The sequence below is a fragment of the Petaurus breviceps genome, unplaced genomic scaffold, assembly GCF_028583685.1.
Source record: "Petaurus breviceps papuanus isolate PSGF00001 unplaced genomic scaffold, PetGlider_PUasm1.0 90925, whole genome shotgun sequence".
NCBI classification, from domain to species: Eukaryota; Metazoa; Chordata; class Mammalia; order Diprotodontia; family Petauridae; genus Petaurus; species Petaurus breviceps.
In genome coordinates, this window is record NW_027187380.1 from 8,044,702 (window position 1) to 8,070,905 (window position 26,204).

Sequence of the window (26,204 nt, forward strand, 5' to 3'; positions counted from 1 at the left end):
ATGAAATAGCTACATGGTAAAGTGGATAATAGGGCTAGACCCAGAGTTCAAAGCCTTAGAAATGAATTAGCTGTGTAATCCTTTTTGTTGCTGTTGTACAATCATTTCAGTCTTGTCCTACTTGTTGGGACCCCAAGTTAGGTTTTTTTTTAAAGCAATTGGGGTTAAGTAATTTGCCCAAGGTTACACGGCCAGTTTTTTTTTTCGTGTAGGTGTTAAGTATCTGAGGCCAGAACCGATCCCAGGTCCTCCCGACTCCAGGGCTGGAGCTCTTACTCACTGTGCCACCTAGCTGCCCCCAAGTTAGGTTTTCTTGATAAAGACACTGGAGTGCCTTGCCATTTCCTTCTCCAGCTCTTTTTACAGATAAGGAAACTGAGGCAGAACAGGGTTAAGTGACTTATGCAGGGTCAAAAACATAATAAGTGTCTGAGGCCAGATTTGAACTCATGAAAATGAGTCTTCCTGATTCCAGGACTGGCACTATATGCACTGTGCCAACTAGCTACCCCAGGCAAGTCATTTAGCCTCTCTCAGTTTCCTCATCTCTAAAATGGAGATAATAATTGCACTTTTCTCCCAAGGTTTTTGTGAGAATAAAATGAGTTAATATTTGTAAAGTATTTTGCAAACATTAAAACCTTATATAAAAGTTAACTATTTTATTACTATTATTATCAATTTATAGTGTGAGAGCTTCCTTCATTTCTCAGCTGCCTACTATAAATTAATTATTAGAGAAAATAGGATAAAATTCAGAAAGAACTATTAAATTCCTCTGACTTATTTCATAATTTAAAAATGTAATATAATATCATTTTTGTGATATTCTGCATTCTCAGATTGCTGTCTAATTGCTTCCTTATCTTACAGCTAATGGGAAGGTCTCTCTGAAAAAAGTTATGGATAACGTGAAATCCATTAAGGGTGAGTGAGAAGTTATGATGAGAAATCAGGTACAACTCAATATTTTTCACAGAAATCCATGAGAAGTATGGCATAGTGGATAGAGATACAGTATTAGAGTCAAGAAGCCCTGTATTCAAATCCTGCCTCTGACACTTACTAGTTGTGTAACTGTGGGAAAAATTATTTACCTTTTCAGGAAACTTCCTAAACAGTATATATAAAAATAATTTGTTGATCTGCACAGAGATAATCAACTTGCAAGCATTCATTAGGTGCCCATTAGATCTATGCTAAGTACTAGAGATACAAAGACAAAAACAAGAAAATAATCTTACCTCACAAGGAGCTGGTCTTCTAGTGGGAAAACAACATGAATACATGTGAATATTTGCAGAATAAATACAGCATAATTTGAGAGGGAGGTCCCTAGCAGTGTGGGAATCAGAAAAGCCTCCTTATAGAAGGCAGAGATAGTGCTTCACCTGGAAGGAAGAGAGAGACTCTGAAATGGAAGTAAGGAGAGCATGGGAGACAGCTAGCAAGGTAATACAGAGATAGGAAATGGAAGGGCATGTGTGAGGAACAGAAGAAAGTAGGCAGGGGAAAGTGATATATAATGAGACTAGAGAGATAAGTTGGGTCTAGATTGTGGAGGACTTTAAAACCATAAAGGCAGGAGTTTATGTATTTGATCAAGAGAAAAATAGGGAACCAGGGGAGTTTGTTAAATGATAAGGTCAGTAGATTTGTGCGTAAAGAGAATCACTTTGGCAGCTGTGTAAAAGATGGGCTGGAGAGGGAAAGAGACTCGAGGCAAGAAGACTGATTAGGGGGCATTATAACATCTCTTCAAGGGAAAAATTGATGGTGACTTGAGCTAAAAATGTCATTGTGTGAGTGGAGAGGAATGGGGGTGGATGTGAAAGATGTTATGGAGAGAGAAGTGACAATATTCAACAAGTGATTGGATATGGGGTATGTGGTGGAGGGAGAAAGAGTTCAGAAGCCTATCATAACAATTGTGGCATTACCTATTGTGAATGAATGTGTTAAATGATCATCATTACTTAAAGCTTGCCAGATACTCCCCATTTTCTTTGTAGCAAGTCATGAATTTCATGGAATGTAATGCGTTTTGTTCTTATTCCACTTTTCCCAAGGTTGAGACAGATAACATTCTAGGTCTCTAAGTCAGTGGTGAAAAGTGGGATTTTATTCAGATGAGTCGAAACAGTTGGCATAAAGGCAAAGAAAATCCAACTTTGCTTATTAGCTAGACCTATGTAGCTGAATGCATCATTGATTTGTCATTCTCCATCAGACCACTGTCTAATGACCATTTCACATTCCTCAAAGTAGTCCTCTTCAGTCTACTATATTTCCCTGAACCCGAATGAAATAATTTCTGTTTTTGAATTACAAGGTGACTTTCTGCTTATGTGTAGACTCATTTTAAAGGCTAACTATGCTCCTCTTGTTGAATTTGGAGATGATGGGACACAGGGATAAGTAGTATTTTTCACCTTCTAGAGTTATGACTAATTATTATTACAAATTCCTCACTTTCCCATAAGTCACCATTCTCATCTTTTGTAAACAGAAAACATTGATGCTCAAAACCTGGACAACTTTCTGAAGGACATGGGGATCACACTCACAGAAGATGAACAACAAGATCTACTGAGACGTCTGCCAATTGATGGTGAGTGTTCCAGATTATTCTGTGGCCCTCAGGGGAATTTGGGATTGCTTGTGTGACAATGTCGGATACTTTCTAAAGAAAGATCCCTCAGACTACTCTCTAGGCTAGAGCTCTTCAACTTCAGCGCAAGCATAAAGGCTAACCAGTGGAAGATAAAATCATTTTAGCAACTGTCAAGCCTAATGAATAGTGAAGAGAAAAAGGAGCAAGTAAAATGAAAAGAAATTAATAGAAGAATGAAAATAAAGGGAGTAGGTGAGGGAAGGTTGAAGAGAATAGCATTACTGGGTGATAGAAAAGTAGCCCAATATTGCCTCAAATGGAAAGGTGATCTTATTCCCACCCAACCCAAGTGGGCTAGCATAGAGGCTGGAGATTCTGGACCAGAAGAGTTGGAGTAGTATGACAGGAAACAGGGAGGCAAAGATGCTCAATTTATTTATCTCAGGACAGAGGGATACAGGAGTGTTCACAATGAGGTGATACTCCACACTCTATAAAATTTCAGTGGTAACCACATAAATGTAGGGAGCATTTTCTTGTTCTTTGCTAGACTCTGGCAAGGCAAGGCTAAACTCTACTGCTCTGACCAACCTAGAAATAATCAGTAAACAGTTTACTTTTAGTTTGGGGAATTCACAAAATTTCATGTTTGCCTAAACTTTTCCTAGGCTACTGTCAAAAAGACCCCTCAGATCCCTTTAAAGAAGAACTGTAGTGTCATGAAAAGGCGGACTAGGTTGGAAATCAAGGACTGAAATTCAAATCTCAGCTTTGTTGTTTCTCTCAATGGGGAGAATCCAAAGAGTCTTTGTATCCCTATCATCTTACATAGAGTAAGCATTTTAAAAACTGACATTTGTGAGTGAATGAATTGAAAAGTAATAGAGTACTGAATGCACTCATGGCAACTAGGTGGTGCAGTAGAGTGCTGTGTGTGAAATCAGGAAGCTATAGATTTAAATGGGGCTTTTGACATTCACTAGCTGTGTATCTCTGGGAAAGTCATAAACCTCTGACTGCCCCAGTTTCTTCATCTGTGAAGTGGAAATAAAAATAGTACCTGCTTCCCCCATTGTTTTGAGGATAAAATGAGTTAATATGTATAAATCATTTTGCAACTAAATGAAAGCTATAGCCACACAGTTAAAATGGCAATCAAAGAAGCTGGTGGACCTGGTCTGATCATACATCCAAAGGCAACAAGAAACATGATTTCGTGGAATATTTGGTAATTCCTTATTGTAGAACTAAAGACAAGTATTCAGAAGAAGGGAAAGAGAGATGCCAGCAATGTGTAGGCTGTACAGAAGCTTTATGCATTTGTGCCAGGAATAGCTTCTTCAAGAAAAGAACTGCTGAGAGCTAGGGTTGGCAAGCATCAAAAATCATTGCAAAAAATGAAATAGGTCATATATGAACAGGTAAGAAAAGAGTTACTCAGGTGTGAACAATTAAGACTACTGCCTTGTCGAGAAAAAGATAGGAATATAAAAAGAACATATTCTTGTTATAATATTCTGGATATTATGCTTGATATATAAAGAATTTGCAAAATAATATAAAAATTATGAACATGATGGTAAGAAAGAAACATGACATACAGTTGACATGATTGAATCTTGAATTATTTAAATATGTAATAAACAATAGAAATGGAAAACAGACATCAAAAATAACATAGAAGGTAATTAAAAGGCATATAAGTTTAACCCCTCTAAATCTGTTGCCACAAGAGGAAAACTATATGAGCCCAGTAATCACTTTAGTCAGTAAATGTTTGACTTACTTGACAAGTGAAGCTATATCACAACATAAACTTGTTTATAAAATCTCATAGAGAAAGATTGTGGACATAGTTATAAGCAATATTGTCTCATAAAGCATACAGAAGCTATGGAAAGTTAAACCAATTTAAAGAACTTTATAAGGAATCCCTGTAAGCACAGTAATATCTAGTGCATCTAAGGATAAATATAGAACAATAAATTTAAAAAAAAAGAAAATGGAAAAGATCTCTAATGATTACTATGAAAAACTATCAAAAGCTGTAGAAACAGAACACTTGTAACTAAAATTCATAATCCAGGGGAAGATTAGAGGAGGGATAGAAATAGTATTAAAGGGGCAGTTAGGTGGTACAATGAATAGAGCACCAGTGCTGGAGTCAGGAGGACCTGAATTCAAATGTGGCCTCAGACACTCAACACTTACTAGCCATGTGACCTTGGACAAGTCACTTAATCCCAATTGCCCTGCCTTCCCCCATCCAAAAAGAAAAAAAAATAGTATTAAGGAGAAAAAAAAGATGAGAAAAGCTGCCCAGTTGTAACAAGTGCATATAGAAAGTTGTTCTGAAAGAGACAGTTATGAGAGTACTGATGGATAAAGAGGCTGTCCCAAAAGTCTTAATGCAATTTTAAGCCTTAATAACATTAAACTATACTTGGACTTTTGAGGCACCTTCTAAATGAAAGATTTCTGAAAGAGAAGAAAGTTTAAAAACTTGAATCTTATTACTAAATTTAATAATATTAATAAATAGATGACTGAGGAAAAATCAATAATCACTGACCTATATGCCTACTCTTTCACTAATACAAAATCTTTCTTTATGTGAGTCATATACACACAAATCAAGAACATCTTTGATGGGGGGATTAGTAGGGAAAATAAGTCTGTGTTTGCAAGAGATAATCAACAACAGACAACATCTTTGTCATTTTGTACTTGAGTGAAAGATGTAGAAAACATAAGCTCACATTTTACTTATCATTTGCAAATTATGAAAAAGTTTTTGATTCAGCAGAGCAAAAAGAACACCTTAGAGTCACTTTTCCAACAAGGCATTTCCTGCCCATATTTGAAAACCCATCCAGATTCCATGAAAGATATAACAACAGAAATAACCATGTTCAATGAACCTCTAATGACAAATATCAGGTAAAAAAGAAAGAGATATATATACAGTGACAAAAGGTATTCACCACTATAATGAAGGTGTAGTATAGAGTCCCAAGTTGAAGATGATTTCTTAGTGGATAGTTAAACCCTCCAGATAGTACTGTTTAGGGATGACATTTTGCTGGTTGCATCAAAAACTGGAATACTGCATAGCCTCTGTAACCACTCAGGAGTTTGTGTAAACCATTGACACAAGGAAGGCCAAGTAGATTAAAGAATGTCTATTACACAAATCATGACATGCCTTCATGCCATAAATCTATACTATAGTGTTTGTACCTGAATATGTATATCTAGGGCAAGGATAGGTAACCTGCAGCCTCAAGGCCACATGTGGCCCTTTAGGTCCTCAAGTGCTGCCCTTTGACTGAATCCAGACTTCACAGAATAAATCCTTTTATTAAGGATTTTTTTAACCATTTAAACTATGTTGAGTGGTGAACAGATTCAAGAAAAAAATTATAAAATAATTACATCATAAACAAAAGCAGCTTTGAAAGACTTGAAATTGGAGTTCTGACTTCAGAAGACAGGCTATGAATCATTATTCACATCTCTTGCTAGAGAAGTTATAGACTAGAGGTGTAGAACAAGACATATTTTCCTCGAATATATTTTTATATGCTATAAACTAGGGTTCTGATCAGGGATGGATAGATGGCAGTTATGGGGAAGAGTAAGAAGTAGTGATAGTGATAAAAAAAAGAATAAAGGAATAAAAAAACAGCAAAAGATGTATGAAATACACAAAAGAGAACAGGAATTCAGAAAAAGTCAGAGAGAAGCACAATCTAGGTAATACCTTGTTAAATTTATCACATACTGTTAAAACAAGTTATACGTAACACAGATTCACAGTTTCACATAACAAAAAACAGCCTGTTTCCAAACCAGCACCATTTACTGTTTCCTTTTAAAAGGTACTTGATTCAAGAACTTGTGAAATAATAGCTATTTGAAGAGAAACTTTTCTCTACAATAAACTGTCCATTCACTATAATGAATTTTTTCCCACATAGAAGAATGTATGTTAATGAAAGGGATGGATTCATCCCTTTGAGAATTCTTCTTCCTTCATTCTCATTTGAAGGAGCAAGGAAGGAATAGAACAGTGTTTATAGACTGGGTTTACAAAATGATGAACTCTGTGCTATTATTGTAGTTCTCTGTTAGTTCTACTGTGACCAGAATTGTACCTTATCTTACAGCCAACGGGAAGGTAAAGATGAAAAACTTAATGAATGCTGTGCAGAATCTCAAACGTGAGTAAAAAAAGTATTTTATTTCTTCTCAGTGATTATAACACGAATTCTCTTATCCTCCCAGTGTACTGATTCAGCATTTCTGCCTCATGATCTCCAGTTCTTTATGAAAACTACCCTCTGGAGGAGACAGTTCACCAGATTCTGTCACTGTAGAGAATTTCAAATCCCTTGGCCTAAAGTATATAGATTAGCTTAATCTGCTTTGCCAGAGTCCATGAGCCTTGACCAATTCATTCCTTACTTTGGGGTAGTGCTTTTCTCTTGAAAAGACTGTCAGGATCTCTTGGACCAGGATCACGGCAACAGATCATCTTCCAAGCTCTCCCAATGACTCTCCATGTGTGTCCTTAGAAATTGTCACTGTGCCTTTCAAAATGATTTTGGAGAACATTTGGAAAGTACTTTATACGTGCGAATTATTATTTGTAATATCTCACCCTCCAACCAGGAATGATGAATCCAGTTCTGAAATTCATAGAATAATTGTATTTACATATAGGATTTATGCAATTTCTCCCTCTTGGGCAAAATTCTATATTTTTCTCATTTTTCTCCCCATTAGACTGTGAGCTCTTTAAAGGCAGTGCTTTTGATTTTCTTTTTATTCCCAGCATTTAGCAAATTGTCTGACATATAGTAAGCACTTAATAAATAATGCTTATTGACTTACCTTGGCTTTGAATCCCTACAATGTCATATAGTGCCTAATATATAATAAGAACCTAATGAATTTTTGACTGATAATGTTCTTCAATTTTCTTCTTTCTGAAGGAGGGACTGTTGATATTAACAATTTAGACCAAATTTTGGGAAACTTGGGGATCAAGCTCACAGACGGAGAAATTGAGGAACTAATGTCCAATATGGCGGCTGATGGTAAGCATTTATTATGACCCTGTGTGCTTCTGGGGAAGCTTTGGTTTCCTGTCTGAGAATTTCTGAAAGGATCCTAATGTAGTTCACATGAAAAGATAGAAATACCAATACAGAAAACCAATCATAATGTTTAATGAAATATTATCTCTGACTGAACCTTCAAGTCAAGAGTTTCCCAGAATGCCACTGAGTAGGAACACAGGAATGGAAGACTCCTTTCTCTTTACCACAGGCCCCACTAGAGCTGACTAGTGGCCCTCTTTAAGGAGAAAATCCCAATGTAAATCAGGGAATCCTAACCAGCCAGTATTGGATTTGAACTCAAGAAAACCTGAGTTTAAATCCTGCTTTAGACACTTACAGTATGATCCTGGACAAATAATTTGAACTCACTCAACCTCTCTTTTATGGCAGAAAATGGTCATAGTAACAGTAACTGTTCCATAAAGTTGCTGTGAAAGTCAAATGAGAAAAAATATATAAATACATGTGTGTATATGTATATATAAATAGTGTTGCAAGCTTATATATAGTGTTGTAAATACTAGATATTAGTATTATTTCAAAAGATCCATGTTTTCATTAGTGTGAGAATATTGAGCAAAATGTAGCCAATGCACACCTATTTCCTTTCATCTTTCCTTTTTTTTTTTTTTGGAGGGCAATTGGGGTTAAGTGACTTGCCCCCAAGGTCACACAGCTAGTTTTTGTGTTAAGTGTCTGAGGCCTGATTTGAACTCAGGTCCTCCTGACTCCAGGGCTGGTGCTCTACTCACTGCGCCACCTAGCTGCCCCTCTTTCATCTTTCCTTAACCAAAAAAACAATTGTCATCTGGTGGGCAGCCCTCTAAAAATGATCCCTTATATACTCAGCATTATATGTCTTATACAGTAGACCACTGTTGATTTGCTAACAGTTTTTTTAAATTTACATGATGATGTAAATGGAACATATGTGTGTTATAAGTTGTTTTAAAAATGGTTTGCAGTTGTAAAGACTAAACAGTGCCTCTAACTGGTTCAAAATTCATGGATTAAAAAAAAAATACAGGGTCCTCAGTTCTAGGTTCTTGTGACCAGGTGTCAAGGGGTATGAATCTTCATTATTTCAAGAATCCATGCCTTTGGCAGTGTGAGTATTCCTTCCACCAACATATTTTGCAAGCATTCTCTCATTTCTTAGGGCGCCTTTGAGGGTCACTTATGGCCAAAAAGCAAAGTGAATACTACAACTAGATTAAATTGACACCTGCAAATGAACAGTGTGAATGTGGGAGGAGAAATGCATGCAGATAGATTGGGGGTTTTTGTTTGTTTGGGACATTTTGCTTTTTGGAGAGATTTGGGGAGGGCAGTTGGGGTTAAGTGACTTGCCCAAGGTCAAACGGCTAGTTTTTTGTGTCGAGTGTCTGAGGCTAGTTCCAAACCTGGGTCCTCCTGACTCCAGGGCCAGTGCTCTACTCACTGCACCACCTAGCCACCCCACCAGATAGATTGTTGAAGGAGAATCAACAAATCTTGGCAATTAATTGGATTTGAAGAGGAGGGGAAAGGGAAGAGCTGAGGATGATACTCAGAGGGTTTTTGTTGTTGTCTGGTTGTTTTTCAGTCCCATCTATCTCTTCATGACCCCATTTGTGTTTTCTTGGCAAAGATACTGGAGTGGTTTGCCATTCATTCTCCAGCTCATTTTACAATTGAGAAAACTGATGGAAACAGGGTAAAGTGACTTGCCCAAGTTCACACAGCTAATAAGGGTCTGAGGCCTGATGTGAACTTAGGAAGATGAGTTTTCCTGACTCCAGGCCTGGCACTCTCTCCACTGCACCACTTTTAGCTGCTACATCCCTGGTAATGATCCCTATAGCACTGAGCTCATAGGGTGAAGCTTAAGTGAGATCATTTACATAATGTACTTTGTACATTTTAAAGGAATGGACAAATATCATTTATCCCACATTTTATATGAATAGCATAAATTTCTTCTTTAGTTAAATGCTTCAGTTTCTGGGTAACAAAGTGAGCCTGCTAAATGAGATTTTTCTGCTAAAGGGACCATAGCTGTTTCCACTTGAATAATTTAAATTTTGTTTAAACAATAATATTTTATAATAAAGTTAAATATTTATTTCTTTATAGTGTGTCTTACACTTAACCAATTAGATGAAATAAATTTGCAAAGATACATAAAATATTAACCACAAACAAGATTGTATGGTCAGATCATTGAAAGAAAAAATAGCTCTTCTTTCACTTCTGTTATCAAAAAATGTGAAAAAGGAATTTCCTAGTACACAGGGTCATATCACATCCATACTGAGAAGGGACATAGAGATTACCTAGTCTAGCCCCTTCATTTCACAGAGGAGTAAGCTGAAGCCAAGTGATAGGAAAGGTCCAATTATTTCCATCTTATTCCTAAAATGTATGTGAAAATATGTTTGACTACAATAAAAGTTTTTCAGATACTCATTAGCAAAGAGAAGGTATCTCCCTCAATGATTGTGTGAGGTAGCTGGGTGGTATAGTGGATATAGAACTGGACCCAGAGTCCAGAAGACCCAAGTTCAAGGTCTGAGACAAGTATTAACTGTGTAATCAAGGCAAATCATTTTAACTTCTCTAAGCTTCAGTTTTCCAGTCTGTAAAATGGAGATAATAATAGCACCTTCCTCGTAGGGTTCTTGTGAGGATAAAATGAGTTAATATTTGCAAAGAATTTTGCAAATCTTAAAGCCTTATCTAAGGCTTTTACATTTTAGCATTTACATAAAAATGCTAACTATCATTATTACTATTATTACCATCAATTTACAGAGAGAGTGAGGCCTTTTTTTTATTTCTCAGTTGCCCATTATAAATTAATCTTCAGAGAAAATAGGATAAAATTACAAGGTAATTACCTGACTTGAGAGAAAACTGTTGAGTTCTTCTGGTTTATCTCATAATGTCAAAATGTAGCATAATACTATTTTTGTGAGGCTTTTCATCCTCAGGTCTCTGTCTAACCTGTGCCTTATCTTACAGCTAATGGAAGGGTCGAGCTGAATAAACTTTTGGATGACATGAAATATATTAAAGGTGAGTAATAAGTGAGGATGCAGGTAAAAAAATGACATATCAACATTTTTCAGGAAAATCTGTAAGAGGAAGCATGGCATAATAGAGAGAGGTATAGCCTTAGTCAAAAGTCCTGAATTTGTAACCTGTTCCTGACACATTAACTATATGACTGTGAGAGAAATCACTTCCCCACTCAGGCAGCATCCTAAATAGCATATATTGCAAATAATTTCTTGATTTGCATAGACAATTGAGGTAAAAGGATCAATTAAAGGCTCTTAAAGGGAGAATGAATAGTGACTTGAGCTAAGGATGTGACTATGTGAGTAAAAATAAAATGCAGTAGATGTGAGAGATGTTATGGATGGAGAAGTGTCAAGATTCGGCAACTGATTGGTTATGGGGTAGTGAGAAAGAATCAGGAGTCCAGGATAACAACTGTGACAATTCCCTGTTGTGGATAAATGTGCTGAGTGATCATCACTATTTAAATCCACTTAGAAGTTAGCCAAATTGGTAGCACAGCAAGTAAGAGCACCGGCTCCAGTGTCAGGATGACCTGGAGATCTAATCCTGAGCTCAGCCACTTAGCACCCACCCAGAAACACCTAACCATGTAACATTGAGCAAGTTACTTAACCCTAATTGCTTAGGGGCGGCCAGGTGGCTCAGCGAGTAAGAGCATCGGCTCCAGTGTCAGCTCCAGTGTCAGGATGATCTGGGGATCAAATCTGGGCTCAGATACTCAGCACCACACCCAGAAATAACTGGCCGTGTAACCTTGAGCAAGTTACTTAACCCCGATTGCTTTAAAAAAAAAAGAAAAAGAAAAAAGAAGTTAGCCAAATTCTCTTCAGTCCCTTTGTAGCAAGTCCTGAATTTCCTGGAACATAATACATTGTGTTCTTGCTTCATTTTTCTTAATGTTGAGGCAGACAACATTCTAGGTCTCCTAGGAAGTAGTGAAGAGTGGCATTGTATTCAGACGAGTTGAAACAATTGGGGCAAAGGCAAAGATAACTAAACCCTACTGACTAGCTAGATCCATGTAGCTTGCTGCATCTTTGATTTGTCAGTCTTCACCAGACAATTGTCTAATGACCATTTCATATTCTTCAGTGTAGGCCTCTTCCATCTAGCATGGGTCATCTGAACCAGAAGGAAATAATTTTTATTTCTGAATTCCCAAGTGACTTTCCCTTTATGTGTATAGGCTTATCTCAAAGAATAACTCTCCTTGTTGAATTTGGAGATGATGGGACACAGGAATAAGTGTTATCTTTCACCCTTTGGAGTCATTAAATATTCTCACATTACTTTCTTTCATCTTTCTCATCCTTTATAAACAGAAAACATTGATGCTCAAAACCTGGACAACTTTCTGAAGGAAATGGGGATCACACTCACAGAAGATGAACATCAGGATCTCCTGAGATGCCTGCCAATTGATGGTGAGTGTTCCAGATTATACTGTGGCCATGGGGGAAACTTGGTCATGCTTCTGTGAAAATGTCGGATACTTTCTTTCTAAAGAAAGATGCCTCAGACTACTCCCTGGGCTAAAGTTCTTCAATTTCAGTACAAGCATAAAGACTAACCAGTAGAAGATAATACCATTTTAACAAATAGGAAATCTAAGTAATAATATAGAGAAAGGGGAGCAAGTAAAATGAAAAGAAATGAATAGAAGAATAAAAATAAAGGAAGTGGGTGAGGAAAGGTCAAAGAGAGTATAATTAAGAGATGAGAGAAAAATAGCCTAACATTGCCTTAAATGGAAATGAATCTTGTTTCTACCCAGCTCAGTTAGCCTAGCATAGGGGCAAGGGATTCTGGACCAGAAGAGCTTGAGCAGTATGAGAGGAAACAGGAGGCAAAGCTGCTTAGTTTATTTATCTCAAAACAGGGATACAGAGTATTCACCATGGGGTAACACTCCACACTCCTTATAAAATTTCAGTAGGGGGCAACTAGGTGGTGCAGTGAATAGAGCACCGGCCCTGGAGTCAGGAGGACCTGAGTTCAAATCCAGCCTCAGACACTTAACACTTACTAGCCATGTGACCTTGGGCAAGTCACTTAACCCCAACTGCACTGCCTTCCCCCATCCAAAAAGACAAAAAAGAAAAAGAAAAGAAATCAGAATATAAGAATATAATCCCTTCTTGTTATAATGTTCTGGATATGATTTTTTTTATTTTTTTTTTTAAGCAATTGGGGTTAAGTAACTCGCTCAAGGTTACACGGCCAGTTATTTCTGGGTGTGGTGCTAAGTATCTGAGCCCGGATTTGATCCAGGTCATCCCGACACTGGAGCCAGTGCTCTTACTCGCTGAGCCATCTGGCCGCCCCTGAGCAATTGGGGTTAAGTAACTTGCTCAAGGTTACACGGCCAGGTGTTTCTGGGTGGGTGCTAAGTGTCTGAGCCCGGGATTCGATCTCCAGATCTTCTCAACACTGGAGCCAGTGCTCTTACTTGCTGTGCTACCTGGCCGCCCCAGGATATGATTTTTCTATAACATGTCAAGAATATAACAAGAGAAAATAGTGAGAAAGAGATATGGTGGACATTTGGAATAATTCAATCCTGAATTATATAAAGAAGTAACAAACAAAATGGAAAATAGGCACCAAAAATTACACGAATGGTCATTAAAAGTCAGAAGTTTAACTACTCTAAATCTGTTGCCACAAGAGGAAAACCAAATGAGCCCAGTAAGTCAGTAAATATTTATTTACATGCCAAGTGAAGAAATATGGCAACATTAGTTGAGGCAACAATAGTTTTTTAGTTAGTAAACTTCTTTGTAAAATCCCCTAGAAAAAGATGATGAACATAGTTCTGAGGAATATTGTCTTACAAAGCCAAGAGAAGCTGTGGAAATTTAAACTAATTTAAAGAAAACTTTGTAAGGAATTTCACTGAGAATGGTAATCCCCAGTGCAGTTAAGGATAAAATAAATATAGAAAAATAAATTGAAGAAAATAGAAAAGATCTCTGATTACTATAACAAACAATCAAAGACAGTATAAAGAGAACACTTCTACCCAAACATCGCAATACAAGATTAGCTTATAGGTGGGAGAAAAATGACATTAAAGATAACAAAGATGAGAAAAGCTGCCCAGTTGGACCAGATATATATTATAGATATTTGTTCTGAAGAAGATACAGTTGTGAGAGTACTGCTATATATACAGGCTATCACAAAAGTCTTAGAGAAATTTTAAACTTTAATACCTTTAAACTATTTTAAAACTTTTTGGAACACTCTGTAGGAAAGGTGTCTGAAAGAGAGGGTGATAAGAAAAAAAATCTTGGACTTTATTAATACCAAAAAAAAAGACCAAGAAAACATCAGCAGTTACTGACCTATGTGCCTACTATCCTACTAGCACCAAATCTTTATATGAGTCATCAATACACAACTCAAGAGCATCCTGGATGAAGGTATTATTAAGGAACACATGCAAGTGTTTACAAGAGATATTCAACAATAGACCACATTTTAGTCATTTTGTAGTAAACTGAAAGATGTAGAAAATAGGATCCCATTTTGCTTGTGATTATGAAAAAGTATTTGATCACATATAGCAAAAGAACACTTTAGAGTGTCTTTTCCAATATGGTATCTCCTATCCATATATAAAAATCAATCTAGATTCCCTGAAAAGTATAACAGAAAAAGCTCTATTCAATGAACCTCTTATCACCCAGATCAGGTGAGTTTTTATTACTGTGCTGGAGCAGATCTGTTGTAGAGTCAAAATTAGAAGAGGGTTTCTTTGTGGATGGTTAAGTCCTCCAGAGTGTCCTGTTTGGGAATGACATTTTGCTGGTTGCATCAAAAACTGGAATATTGCAGGGTCTCCTGGAAGAGCTCTGTAACCACTCAAGAGTTTGTCCATCTACAAAGGAAAGGCCAAGTAGATGAAGAATGTCTATTATGCAGATCATGACATTCCTTTATGTCATAAACCTATAGAGTTTGTCCCCTGAGTTTGTATATCTGGGAGAAAGAATAAAGATGAACCAGTTCTTCCCAGAGTTGAAAATGAGGAGAGTGGGTTAGGTTGTCTTTGAGAAATCTAAGATTCCATTAATTATACCAAGATTCCTGTGGAAACAAAGGCTGACTTTTTTAATACCGACATTCTACCAATGTTACTTTTAGTGAAACATAGAATACAATGTTCTCCAAAGAATTAAAAATTATATTACACAGAGGGGAATAGAGAGGTATATAGTGGTTGTTACCAACATAACCAATGAGGAACTTTGAAGAACAGGAGTAAAATATTTTTATCAAAGGACAAGGTTGAGGGATTAAGAAGTGGATAAATGGAGTGTTCCACTGGTACCTTCACAGTGTCAACACAGGGCTAAGAAAGCACCCAGCAAGTTGCATAGTAACCTTATGGAAAATTTCTGGGAGAGGTGGCAGGTGAAAGATTAAATGAATTAGGAAAAAGTTTCAAGCTTCCAAAAATAATTATTTATTAAGAACATGTGCCAATTGCTCAACAAATCAGGAAGGTAGCCTTCCTCAGCTTTGGCACTGGACCCCAAATACAGGAGGAAACAGACTTTTATTTATTAAAAACAATTAATCAAATAAGACCAATTAATTAAAAGGAACACTTAGCCAGGATACATTAGGCAATCTGATTTCTAATTGGAGGAAAGATTAGGGATTTCCCAAGTTCAGAAGGGAAAAATGAACAGATGCATTTCCCTAAAATCAAGAAAAGAGGTGTCTCATTTCCCCCAAGTGTCTGTATTCAACCAAAGGAACATGTAAACAATAATTGATTGATCAATATGGGACCAGTTCTCACACATGACCCATGAGTTGTTTTAGATGTAGAATTGTGAGAAAACTCCTTGCATCAATCTTCAGATCTACCTGGCTTTCTGCTCAGCATGACCTCCTAGGTCCTTAGTTAAGGGTCTCTAAGCAATTGGTTGGGATGGTCCAGCCATGCAGGACTAGGTTCAAACAGTAGAATAAAAGGTTTTTTGCACAATTCCCATAATTGAATAAAGCTTTGTCACAGGACAGAAATTGAACTAAATTCATAATTGAATGGAAAGGGAACTAAACTAGCTCTAGAATTGAGTTTTAAGATGGAGTCGGTGTGGTTCACTCAATTCCCACCGCCATTTGCTGCTCCAGTACCCTCAGTTTCCCCAGAAGACACAAAGAAGAGTGTAATGGCCTCACCTGGAGCCCAACAAGAGAAGCTTGCTTAGGGGAGGCTTGTTTTTCAGGAAGGGCCACACCTTTTATTACTTTGTGATTAGGCAGTGGGTCACAAAGGTTGTTTTGTCCTCTGATCCCGAAGAAGGGTGTATATGGATGTTGGTGCTTCTCTCTCTGGTCACTAACTGTGTATGTATGTAATGGTCAGACAGCTAGAAGCCCTGTCTGTTGGTCTACTGAATTGTGTTATTTTCTCTGTCGGTATTTTTTATCTGCTTGTAATTTCTGTTTATATTTTCTGAAGTTCAGGTGCTGACTTTTTCCCCTGAGCTAAGTGAATGATATATATGTTTGATTAAAGTAAGATTGTTAACCCCTTTTGAGTTGCTTTCCTTTAGAAAAGCAGATCAAAGAACCTGTACTAGGTTGAAAATCCTATTATATTATATTACTATATTATATATATTATCCTATATTATTAAATCCTGGGTATGCTAGGGTGCTTGCTGCTACAAAGAGTCAGACAATATATGCAGGCATGGGTGGGTTACTAATATATTTAGAGCTAGAAAGGACCTTAGAGATCATCAGATCTAACCTCCTCGTTTCATAGATAATGAAACTGAGACCTATAGAGCTTAAATGACTTGCCCAGGGTCACACAGCTAGTAATCATATGAGGCATAATTTAAACCCAAATCTCAGACTCCAAGTTTAGTATTCTGCCATCTGCAGCTTTGAAGGGAACTCTCAAACAGATCCATCTGAATATGTTTGAGTATCTTATCATACTGAGAAACTCACTAGGGAAGCTTTTCTATTTATGTGTTCTATTTGGCAACAAATAGGGCTATTCCAAGATGAGAAATGAATGGCCTTTCCTGATAAGATTAGGATAAAACAAGGATATCCATTATCACAACCATCACTTAATGTCATTCTACCTATTGCAATAAAAAAAATTGAAGAAAGAAGTACAGGCAGAAGGGAAAGAAAATTATCATTTTTTGCAGATCAGATGACAACTTATTTAGAAGATCCTACAGATTAAACTAAAAATTGATTGAAACAACTTCAGCAAAGTAGAAAAATATAAAATAAAACCACACAAAATTTCAAACTTTCCATATGTTACCAACAAAACAGAGTAGAAAGAGAAAGAAAGAAATATTACATTAAAAACAACTACAGAAGGCTAGGTGGCACAGTGAATAGAGCACCAGCCCTGAAGTCAGGAGGACCTGAGTTCAAATCCAGCCTCAGACACTTAATACAAAAACTAGCTGTGTGACCTTTGGCAAGTCATTTAACCCCAATTGCCCTGCCTTCCCCCCTCCAAAAAGAAAAAAGAAACCCACTACAGAATTATAAAATATTTTTAAATCCAGCTACTGAGATAAGTAAAGTATATGCCCACAACTACAAATCACTCTTCATAGAAATATAGTATTAAATAAATGGAGATGTATTAATTTTTCATCTTTGGGCCATGTTAATATAATAAAAACTGATAATACTAGCTAAATTAATGTTCTTACTCAGAAAATTTTAAGAGACTCTGGAAGGATTTATTTTAATGAATTCTTGGTGAAGGTTGAAAGCAATTTGGGCCTATAGTTAAAAAAAAAAAGTAAGTAGAATTTTCATGCCCAGCTATATCACTACTTGGTTTATGTCCTTAAAGAGATAAAAACCCCACAAGTAGAAAAAGCAATTTATATCAGCACTTGTTGTTATAGTAAAGAACTAGAAACTTACAGGTTATAATTTAATTGGGGAATGGCTAAGGAAATTATCACATATGCATATAATAGATTATTGCACTATAAGAAACAACACAAAAGATAGCTTCAGAAAAACATGGAAAGATTTTGATGAACTGAAGCTGAGTGAAGTGAGAAGAGCCAATAAAAAAAGATTTTTAAAATAATTACATCACAAACAAAAGCAATTTTAAAAGACTTAAGACTGATGCAATGAGTGTGATGACTGACTTTGATAGACCTAGCTCTTCTCAGCAGTGCAAGAACCTAAAACAATTCTAAAAAACTCATGATGGAAAATGCCATGTACATCCAGACAAAGAAATATGGAGTCTGAATGCAGACTGAAGCATACAATTTGCTCTCTTTTTTTGTTTTGTTTGGTTTTTTTCTTTCTCATAGTTCCTCTCATACATTCTAATTCTTCTATACAACATGACTAATGTGAAGGTGTGTTTAAAAAGAGCGTATATGTAGAGCACATAGCAGATTGCACACTGTCTCAGGGAGGGTGCAGGGGAGGGAGAGAGAGAGAAAATTTAAAACTTATGGAAGTGAATGTTGAAAACTAAAAATAAATTAATTTTTTTAAAAAAAAAAGATTAATGCAATGAGGTCTAACTTCAGAAGACTGGTGATGTTCACCATTTGCCAGTATATGGATATGTTTTTCTTGACTATACTTTTACTTGTTATAAGCTATGGTTCATATTGGAGGCAGAAGAATGGAAGTTATGGGGAAGAGAAAGAAGTAGTGATAGTGATGAAAAAAATGAAAAGCAAAAATGAAAGATTTATAAAATGCACAGAAGAGAACAGGAGTTTAGAAGAAGTCACAGAGAAGCACAATGTTGGAAATACCTTGATAAATTTATCTTACATTTTTTAAAACAAGTTATACATAAAAGAGGTTCACAGTTTCAGATATCACCAAAACAAAAAAAAACACAAACTGAACAGCCTGTTTCCAAACCAGTACTGTCTACTCCCTTCCTTTATAAAGACATTTGAGTCAAGAGCTTGTGAAATAATACTTGATTGAAACAAAGCTTTTATCTATAATAAATCCTATATTTTAACTATAATGGACTATGTTGCCACAGAGTGAGAAGAATCTATTTTAATAAAAGGGATTAATTCATCCACTTGAGAGTTTTGTTTGTTTCTTCACTTCATTCTTATTTCATGGTGAAAGGAAGGAATTAGGACAATCTTTATTGGCTAAGTGAAGAACTTTGTCTTTTTTTTTTTTAATTCTCTGTGACCTGAATTTCACTTTCTCTTACAGCCAAAGGGAAAATAAATAAGAAAAACATAATGGATTCTGTGAAGAATCTACATGGTGAGTAATAAACTGTTTTGTTTCTTCTCAGTAATTATAACATAAATTATATTCTTTCCAATTTGCTGATTCCACATTTCTGCCTCATGCCCTCCAGTTCTCTATATACAGTCACCCTGGAGGAGACAATGCAGATTCTATCACTGTAGAGAACTTCAAGATTACAATGAACCGAAATTAACAGGAACAAATCATATTCCTAGCTCTCCTAATGACTCTCCATTTTTGTCCTTTAAAATTGTCACTGTGCCTTTGAAAATGAGTTTGGAGCACATTTAGGAAGTATTTTGTACGTGTGAATTGTTATTTGTATTACCTCACCCTCAAACTAGGTATGATGAATCCAGTTTTGAAATTCTTTGTATATAGTCCCTCTGGCACAATTCCGTATTTTTCTTATTTGTCTCCTCCATTAGGCTGTGAACTCTTTGGGGGCAGGGACAGTGCTTCTGAAGGTAGCAAGGTAGCTCAGTGAATCTCTATTGAGATATCAGATACACTGAGCCCGGAGTCAGGAAGTTGTTTAGTCATTTCAGTCGTGTCCAACAATTCATGACCCCATGTGGTGTTTTGCTGGCAAGGACACTGGAGTGGTTTGCCATTTCCTTCTGTATCTTACTTTACTGATGAGGAAACTGAGGCAAAATCCAGCCTCAGACACTTACAAACTCTGTGACCCTGGACAAGTCACCTAACCTTTGTTTGCCTTAATCCACTAGAGAAGAAAATGGCAAAACTTTCCAGCATTTTTGCCAAGAAAACCCCATGGATAGTATGAAGTCATGAAGAAAGAACAACAATCTTTCGATTTTCTTTTTATCTCCAGCATTTAGTACAGTGTCTGGCACATAGTTAACACTTAATAAATACTTAATTAGTTTATTGATTATATTCTTCAACTTTCTTCTTTCTGAAGGAGGGAATGTTAATATTAACAACCTGGACAAGGTTCTGGAAAACCTGGGAATCAAGCTCACAGACAGAGAAATAGAAGAACTACTGAGTAATTTGCCAGTTGATGGTGAGCATTTCTTATGGCCCTGTGTGTCTTTAGGGAAGCTTTTCCTTTTTGTCTGAAAATTTCTGAAAAGGATACTTATTTAGATCATATAAAAGGACATAAGTACCTATAGAGAAAGCCCATCATAATGTATCATGAAATAGTATCTCTGACTCAACCTTTAAGTCAAAAGTCTCTATAATGCCACTGAATAGAACACGGGTATGGAAGACTCCTTACTCTTCACCACAGTCCCCACCTCAACTGTCTTGTTGCCATCTTTAAGGGGAGAAGCCCAATGTGAATCAGGAGATCCTAACCAACCAGATGAAATTTTCTAGTATGGAACTTGGGCTCAAGAAGACCTGAGTTTAAATCCTGATTTAGACCTTACTGGTATGATCCCAAACAAATCACTTGTTCCTGCTTAATCCCCTTTTCCTCATTTGCAAAATAGAGATGACAATAGAATCTACTTCATAAGATTGTTCTGAGGATTCAAATGAGAAAGCATACATATATACATATAAATCCTTATTACATTGCAACCCTTAATGTGTTATATAAATGCTAGCTATTTTTATTACTTCGAAAGAGTCATGGGGGGCCACTAGGTGGTACAATGAGTAGAGCACTGGCCCTGGAGTTAGGAGGAAGTGAGTTCAAATCCAGCTTCAGACACTTAACACTTACTAGCTGTGTGGCCTTGGACAAGTCACTTTACGTCCATTGCCTTGCCTTCCCCAGTCCAAAACGCAAAAAAAAAAAAAGTCATGTTTTCATTGGTGTGAGTAGAATGAGCAGTCTATAACCCATGTAAGCCTAAATATCCTTTCATTTTCCTTTGGTCAAAAAAAACAATAATCATGTAGTGACCAACCTTCTGACAATGATCCCTTATCTACTTAGACCAATGATGATTTGCTAGCAGAGTTTTTAAAAAATTTACCTCCAGATAGTAAAAGAAGACAAGTTACATTCCAAGTTTCTTTAAAAATCGTGTGCACTTGAAAAGATTAAACACCTCTAACTGAAGAAAAAAATGGGGTCTTCAGGTCTAAGCCCTTATGATCAGTTGTTGAGAAATATGAATCTTCAATATTTCAAGAATCTGGGAGAGGATTCTGGAAAGATGGCAGAGTAGATCAGAAAACTTCATGCTCTCAAGATTTTCCTCCACAAAAGAGATAAAACAGTACCTCTGGAAGAACATAGAGCCATGAAAACAAATTAAGAGTAGGGGTAGAACAGGGGTCCTATTGGGACAATGGAAGGAGACCTAAAGAAAAATCTCAGGATTAGATTTCCTTCCTGTGAAGAGTAAATACCTCCAGGCTAGGGTCCACTTTAACAACTAGAGGCAAGCAGCTTAAACAGCAAGTGGCAAACCCTGAGGCTAGCGGTAGGCCACAGGAACTTTTACTACTGCCACCACCCTGCCACAGTGAGGGGCATTGGGCATCTGATCTAGGGAAGATCTAGGGTACCTCTGATGATAAAGAACGCTAGACCCAGCTGTGCTTCAGGTAGCCAAGAGGGAGAGAAGGAACCAGTATATACCAGGTGAGTGCAGAAGCAGTAGGGTGGGATGCCACTGGCTGACTGTGGGCACTTATAGGAGGCTGGAGGTCTTGGTTTGAGTTCAAGATCAGAGGGCAGAACTGAAGAGGATCAGAGGCTAAAGGCACCATTCCCCCATGCCCCAGGACTAGAGGTGATTATAAAAACTAAATTATTTTTTTAAAAATTTGCACAGACAAAGGAGCAAGAATTCAACCATAGAGAGCTGCTATGGGCATAGAGAAGACCAGGGTTTGCCCTCAGAGGAGGATACTGAAGCAAAGAAACCCTCTTCTACCCCAAAAAGTAATGTCAAATGGTCACCTGCCCAAAAAGAATTCACTGAAGAACTTAAAAAAGACTTTAAAAATCAAATGAAAGAGATGGAGGAAAAATTAAAAATAATACAAGAAAAACAAGAAGATTATGACAAGTCAACCAATTAGAAAAGGAGATCCAGAATCTTAAGAAAGAAAATAATTCCTTGAAAATCAGACTAGGGCAGGGTGAACCTAGTGAAATTATAAGAGATGAAGAAATTTTTAAAAAATAAATAAAATGAATGAAAAAATAGAAGAGAATGTGAAACATCTCACAAGAAAAACAACAGATCTAGAGAATATAGATCAAGAAGAGAAAATATATGATTGGATTACCTGAAAGTTCTGATCAAAAAAAGAATCTTGATACAATAATACAAGAAATAATTAAAGAAAATTGTCCTGAAGCTAATATTAGAACAAGACAGAGAAGTAGAGGGAGCAGCCAGGTGGTGCAGTGAATAGAGCACTGGCCCTGAAGTCAGGAGGACCTGAGTTCAAGTCCGGCCTCAGACACTTAACACAAAAACTAGCCATGTGAGCTTGGGCAAGCCACTTAACCCCAATTGCCCTACAAAAAACAAAAAACAAAAAAAGAGAGGGAAGTAGAAATAGGGAAAAAAATCCACTGATCACCACAGAAAGAGATCCTACAAGGAAAACTCACAGGAATATTATAGTTAAATTCCAAAACCCCCAAATCAAGGACAAAATATTATGAACAACAAGAAAGAAACAATTTACATATGATGGTACCTCAATTAGAATCACATAAGACCTAGCATTGGTGACACTAAAAGATCACAGGTCTTGGAACACTATATATCGAAGAGCAAAAGAACTGGGCCTCTGGACAAAAATATCATACCCAGCAAAACTAAGCATAATTTTGGATGGAAAAAATGGACATTTGATCAACTCTCAGACTTTCAGGATTCTGTTAAAAAAAAAAACCTCTGAATTCTCTAAGCCTCAGTTTCCCCATCTGTAAAATGGAGATAATAGCACCTGCCTCATGGGGTTCTTGTGAAGATAAAATGAGTTAATATCTGAAAAGCACTTTATAAACCTTAAAGCCTTATATAAATGTTAACTATTATTATTATAATTATTGTCATAAATATTTAGATTTAGAACTTTCTTCATTATTCAGCTGCTTATTAAAAAATAAATCTTTAGGCAATATAGAATAAAATTCCAAGGTAATTTCCTGAGTTCAGAGAAAACTTCTAAATTTCTATAGCTTATCTCATAATTTCAGAATGTAATATAATACTATTTTGATGAGATTCTGCATCCTCGGGTGTCTGTCTAAGCTCTGCCTTGTCTTACAGCTGATGGGAAGGTCACCCTGAATAAAATTATGGATAACTTGAAATCTATTAAAGGTGAGTAAGACATTATGATGAGAATGCAGGTAAAAACAGGCATCTCAATATTTTTCACAGAAATCCATGAAAGGCATGGCGTAGTAGAGAGAGGTATAGCCTTAGAGTCAAAAGTCCTGGATTCGTGACCTACTAGCTATGTGACTGTGAGACAACTTACTTCCCCTCTCAGGCAGCTTTCTAACAATATATATTATAAATAATTTTTTTGATCTGCATAGACAGAGATGATCAATTTGTAAACATTTATGCTCTCACAACATCTGTGCTAGGCACTGGATTTACAAAAACAAAAATAATGAAATAGTCCCAGCTCATAAGGAGTTTGCCTTTTCTTGGGAGAAACAACATGTATATATGTGAATATATGCAGAATCAATACAAAATAATTTGAGAGATTGGGTCCTAGCAGTAGGGAAATCAGGAAAGTCTCCTCATAGAAGGCAGAGGTTGTGGCTCACCTTAAAGAAAGAGAGGGACTCTGAGATGGAAGTAAGAGAATATGGGGGACAGCTAGGAAATGAAGTCTATATGTGAAGTATAGAAAGTAGGCAGAGGAAAGTATTGAGAGAGGAATTTATATATCTGATCCAAGAGAAATAGGGAACCAGGGGAATTTATTGAGTGGCATGGTCAGTAGATCTGTGCTTAAAGAGAATCACTTTGGCAACTCTGTGGAAGATGGATTGGTGGGGAAGAGACTGTTGAAGAAGGGAATCAGATTAGGGACCATTATAACATCTCTTCAAGGGAGAGGTGGATGATGACTTATGCTAAGGATGTGACTGTGTGAGTAGAAATAAAAGGGGGTAGATGTGAGAGATGTTATGGAGGGAGAAGTGGCAAGATTCAGCAACTGATTGGTTATGGGGTGGTGAGAATCAGGAGTCCAGGATAACAACTGTGACACTCCCTATTGTGTATAAATGTGCCAGATGATCATCACTCTAGTTAAATCCACTACAAGCTTGCCTATTGTGGATGAATTGTGCTAAATAATCATCACTCTATTTAAATCCACTTACAAGCTTGCCAAATACTCTCCAGTCTCTTTGTAGCAAGTCGTAAATTTTCTGGAATGAAGTATATTCATGCTTGACCTTTGCTACAGTGTTGAGGCAGACAAAATTGTAGGACTCCACGCCAGTGGTAAAGTGTAGCATTGCAATATGACCAATAGAAACTACTGGAATAAAAGCAAAGAAAATCAAACCCTACTTATTAGCTAGACCTTTGTGTCACTGATTTGTCAATCTTCACCAGACAATTGTCTAATGACCGTTTCATATTCCTCAGTGTAGACCTCTTCAATCTAGCATAGTCCCCTGAACCAGAAGGAAATAATTCTATTTCTGAATTCCCAAGTGACTTTCTGTGTGTAGGCTCATCTCAAAGGCTAACTTTCCTCTTCTTGTTGCATTTGGAGATGATAGGACACAGGTATCTTTCACTCTCTGGAGTCACTACAGATTTCTCATACTCCCACCATTCACCATTCTCATCTTTTATAAATAGAAAACATTGATGCTCAAAACCTGGACAGCTTTCTGAAGGAAATGGGGATCACACTCACAGAAGACGAACATCAGGATCTACTGAAACGCCTGCCAATTGATGGTGAGTGTTCCAGATTATACTGTGGCCATAAGGGGAACTTGGACTTGCTTCTGTGAAAATGTCTGATACTTCCTTTCTAAAGAAAGATGCCTCAGACTACTCCCTAGGCTAGAGTTCTTCGATTTCATTACAGGCATAAAGACTAACCAATGAAGATAATACCATTTTAGCAACCAGGAAGCCTAATGAATAGTAAAGAGAAAAGGGAGCAAGCAAAATGAAAAGATATGAATAGAAGAATAAAAGTAAGGGAAGTAGGTGAGGGAAGGTTGAAGAGAGTAGCATTGAGGGGTACTAGAAAAGTAACCCAGTATTGCCTCAAATGGAAAGTGATCTTATTTTCATACAACCCCAGTGGGCTAGCATAGGGCTGGGGACTCTGGATCAGAAGAGCTGGAGCAGTATGAGAAGAAACAGGAGGCAAAGCTGCTCCATTCATTTGTCTCAGGACAGAGGGATAGAGGAGTGTTCAACATGGGGTGACACTGCACACTCCTTATAAAGTTTCAGTTGTACCTACAGAAATGTAGGAGATGTTTTCCTGTCCTTCATTAGACTCTGAAAAGGCAAGCCTAAATTGCTACTCTGGCAAATCTAGAAATAATTGGTAAACAGATTCCTTTAGATTTGGGAATTTACAGTATTTCATGTTTGTCTAAACTTTTGCCTGGGCTAGTGTTAAAAGGGCTCCTCAGATGCCTCCAAAGAAGAAGTGTGGTGTCACAGAAAGGACTAGATTGGGGATCAAGGACTGAAGTTTAAATCTCAGCTTTGTTATTACTCTCCATGAGTAGGACCTGAAGAATCTTTGTTTCCCAATCACCCTGCATAAACATTTTTAAAATGGGTCTTTATGAGTGAATTAAATGAAAAGTAATAAAGTACTGAAGGCACTAACAGCAACTAATTGGTGCTGTGTGGAATCAGGAAGACCTGAAATCAAATGTCCTAGAGAAAGTGAGGGGTGGTTAAGGTCAAAACATGAGTGAAAAAGTTAGAATTTGAACAGTGGAGAGAGATATTTTGTTCCCAAAGGGACAGATGAAGAAACAGATATATGTTGGGGTACATGGGAAGGAAGGGAAAATAAAGGAGCTTCTGCCTATTGGTCTTGATTTTAATATTTTCATCTTAGGGAGATGGAGGAATCTCAGTCCATTTTTTTTCTTTCCTACTTTTAGCAGATTCTAATGGAGAAACAGATAAACACCGTTATTTTGAAAGTAGCCA

At 36.9% G+C, this 26,204-nt stretch overlaps 2 protein-coding genes across 2 annotated transcripts in view; both read left to right on the forward strand.

The window, feature by feature from the left end:
- Positions 1 to 19,564, forward strand: part of LOC138152765 (EF-hand calcium-binding domain-containing protein 13-like) — a 54,713-nt gene extending 35,149 nt beyond the window's left edge. Inside the window, exons 12-19 of the mRNA XM_069076851.1 lie at positions 874 to 927; positions 2,510 to 2,611; positions 6,784 to 6,837; positions 7,612 to 7,716; positions 10,744 to 10,797; positions 12,129 to 12,230; positions 19,036 to 19,089; positions 19,506 to 19,564. Of these exons, the coding sequence (XP_068932952.1) occupies positions 874 to 927; positions 2,510 to 2,611; positions 6,784 to 6,837; positions 7,612 to 7,716; positions 10,744 to 10,797; positions 12,129 to 12,230; positions 19,036 to 19,089; positions 19,506 to 19,564 (584 nt within the window). The remainder of the gene's footprint in view (positions 1 to 873; positions 928 to 2,509; positions 2,612 to 6,783; positions 6,838 to 7,611; positions 7,717 to 10,743; positions 10,798 to 12,128; positions 12,231 to 19,035; positions 19,090 to 19,505) is intronic.
- The window catches only part of METTL2A (methyltransferase 2A, tRNA N3-cytidine), a 393,599-nt gene that overhangs the window by 297,339 nt on the left and 70,056 nt on the right, over positions 1 to 26,204 (forward strand). The gene's annotated exons all lie outside the window — the stretch shown is intronic.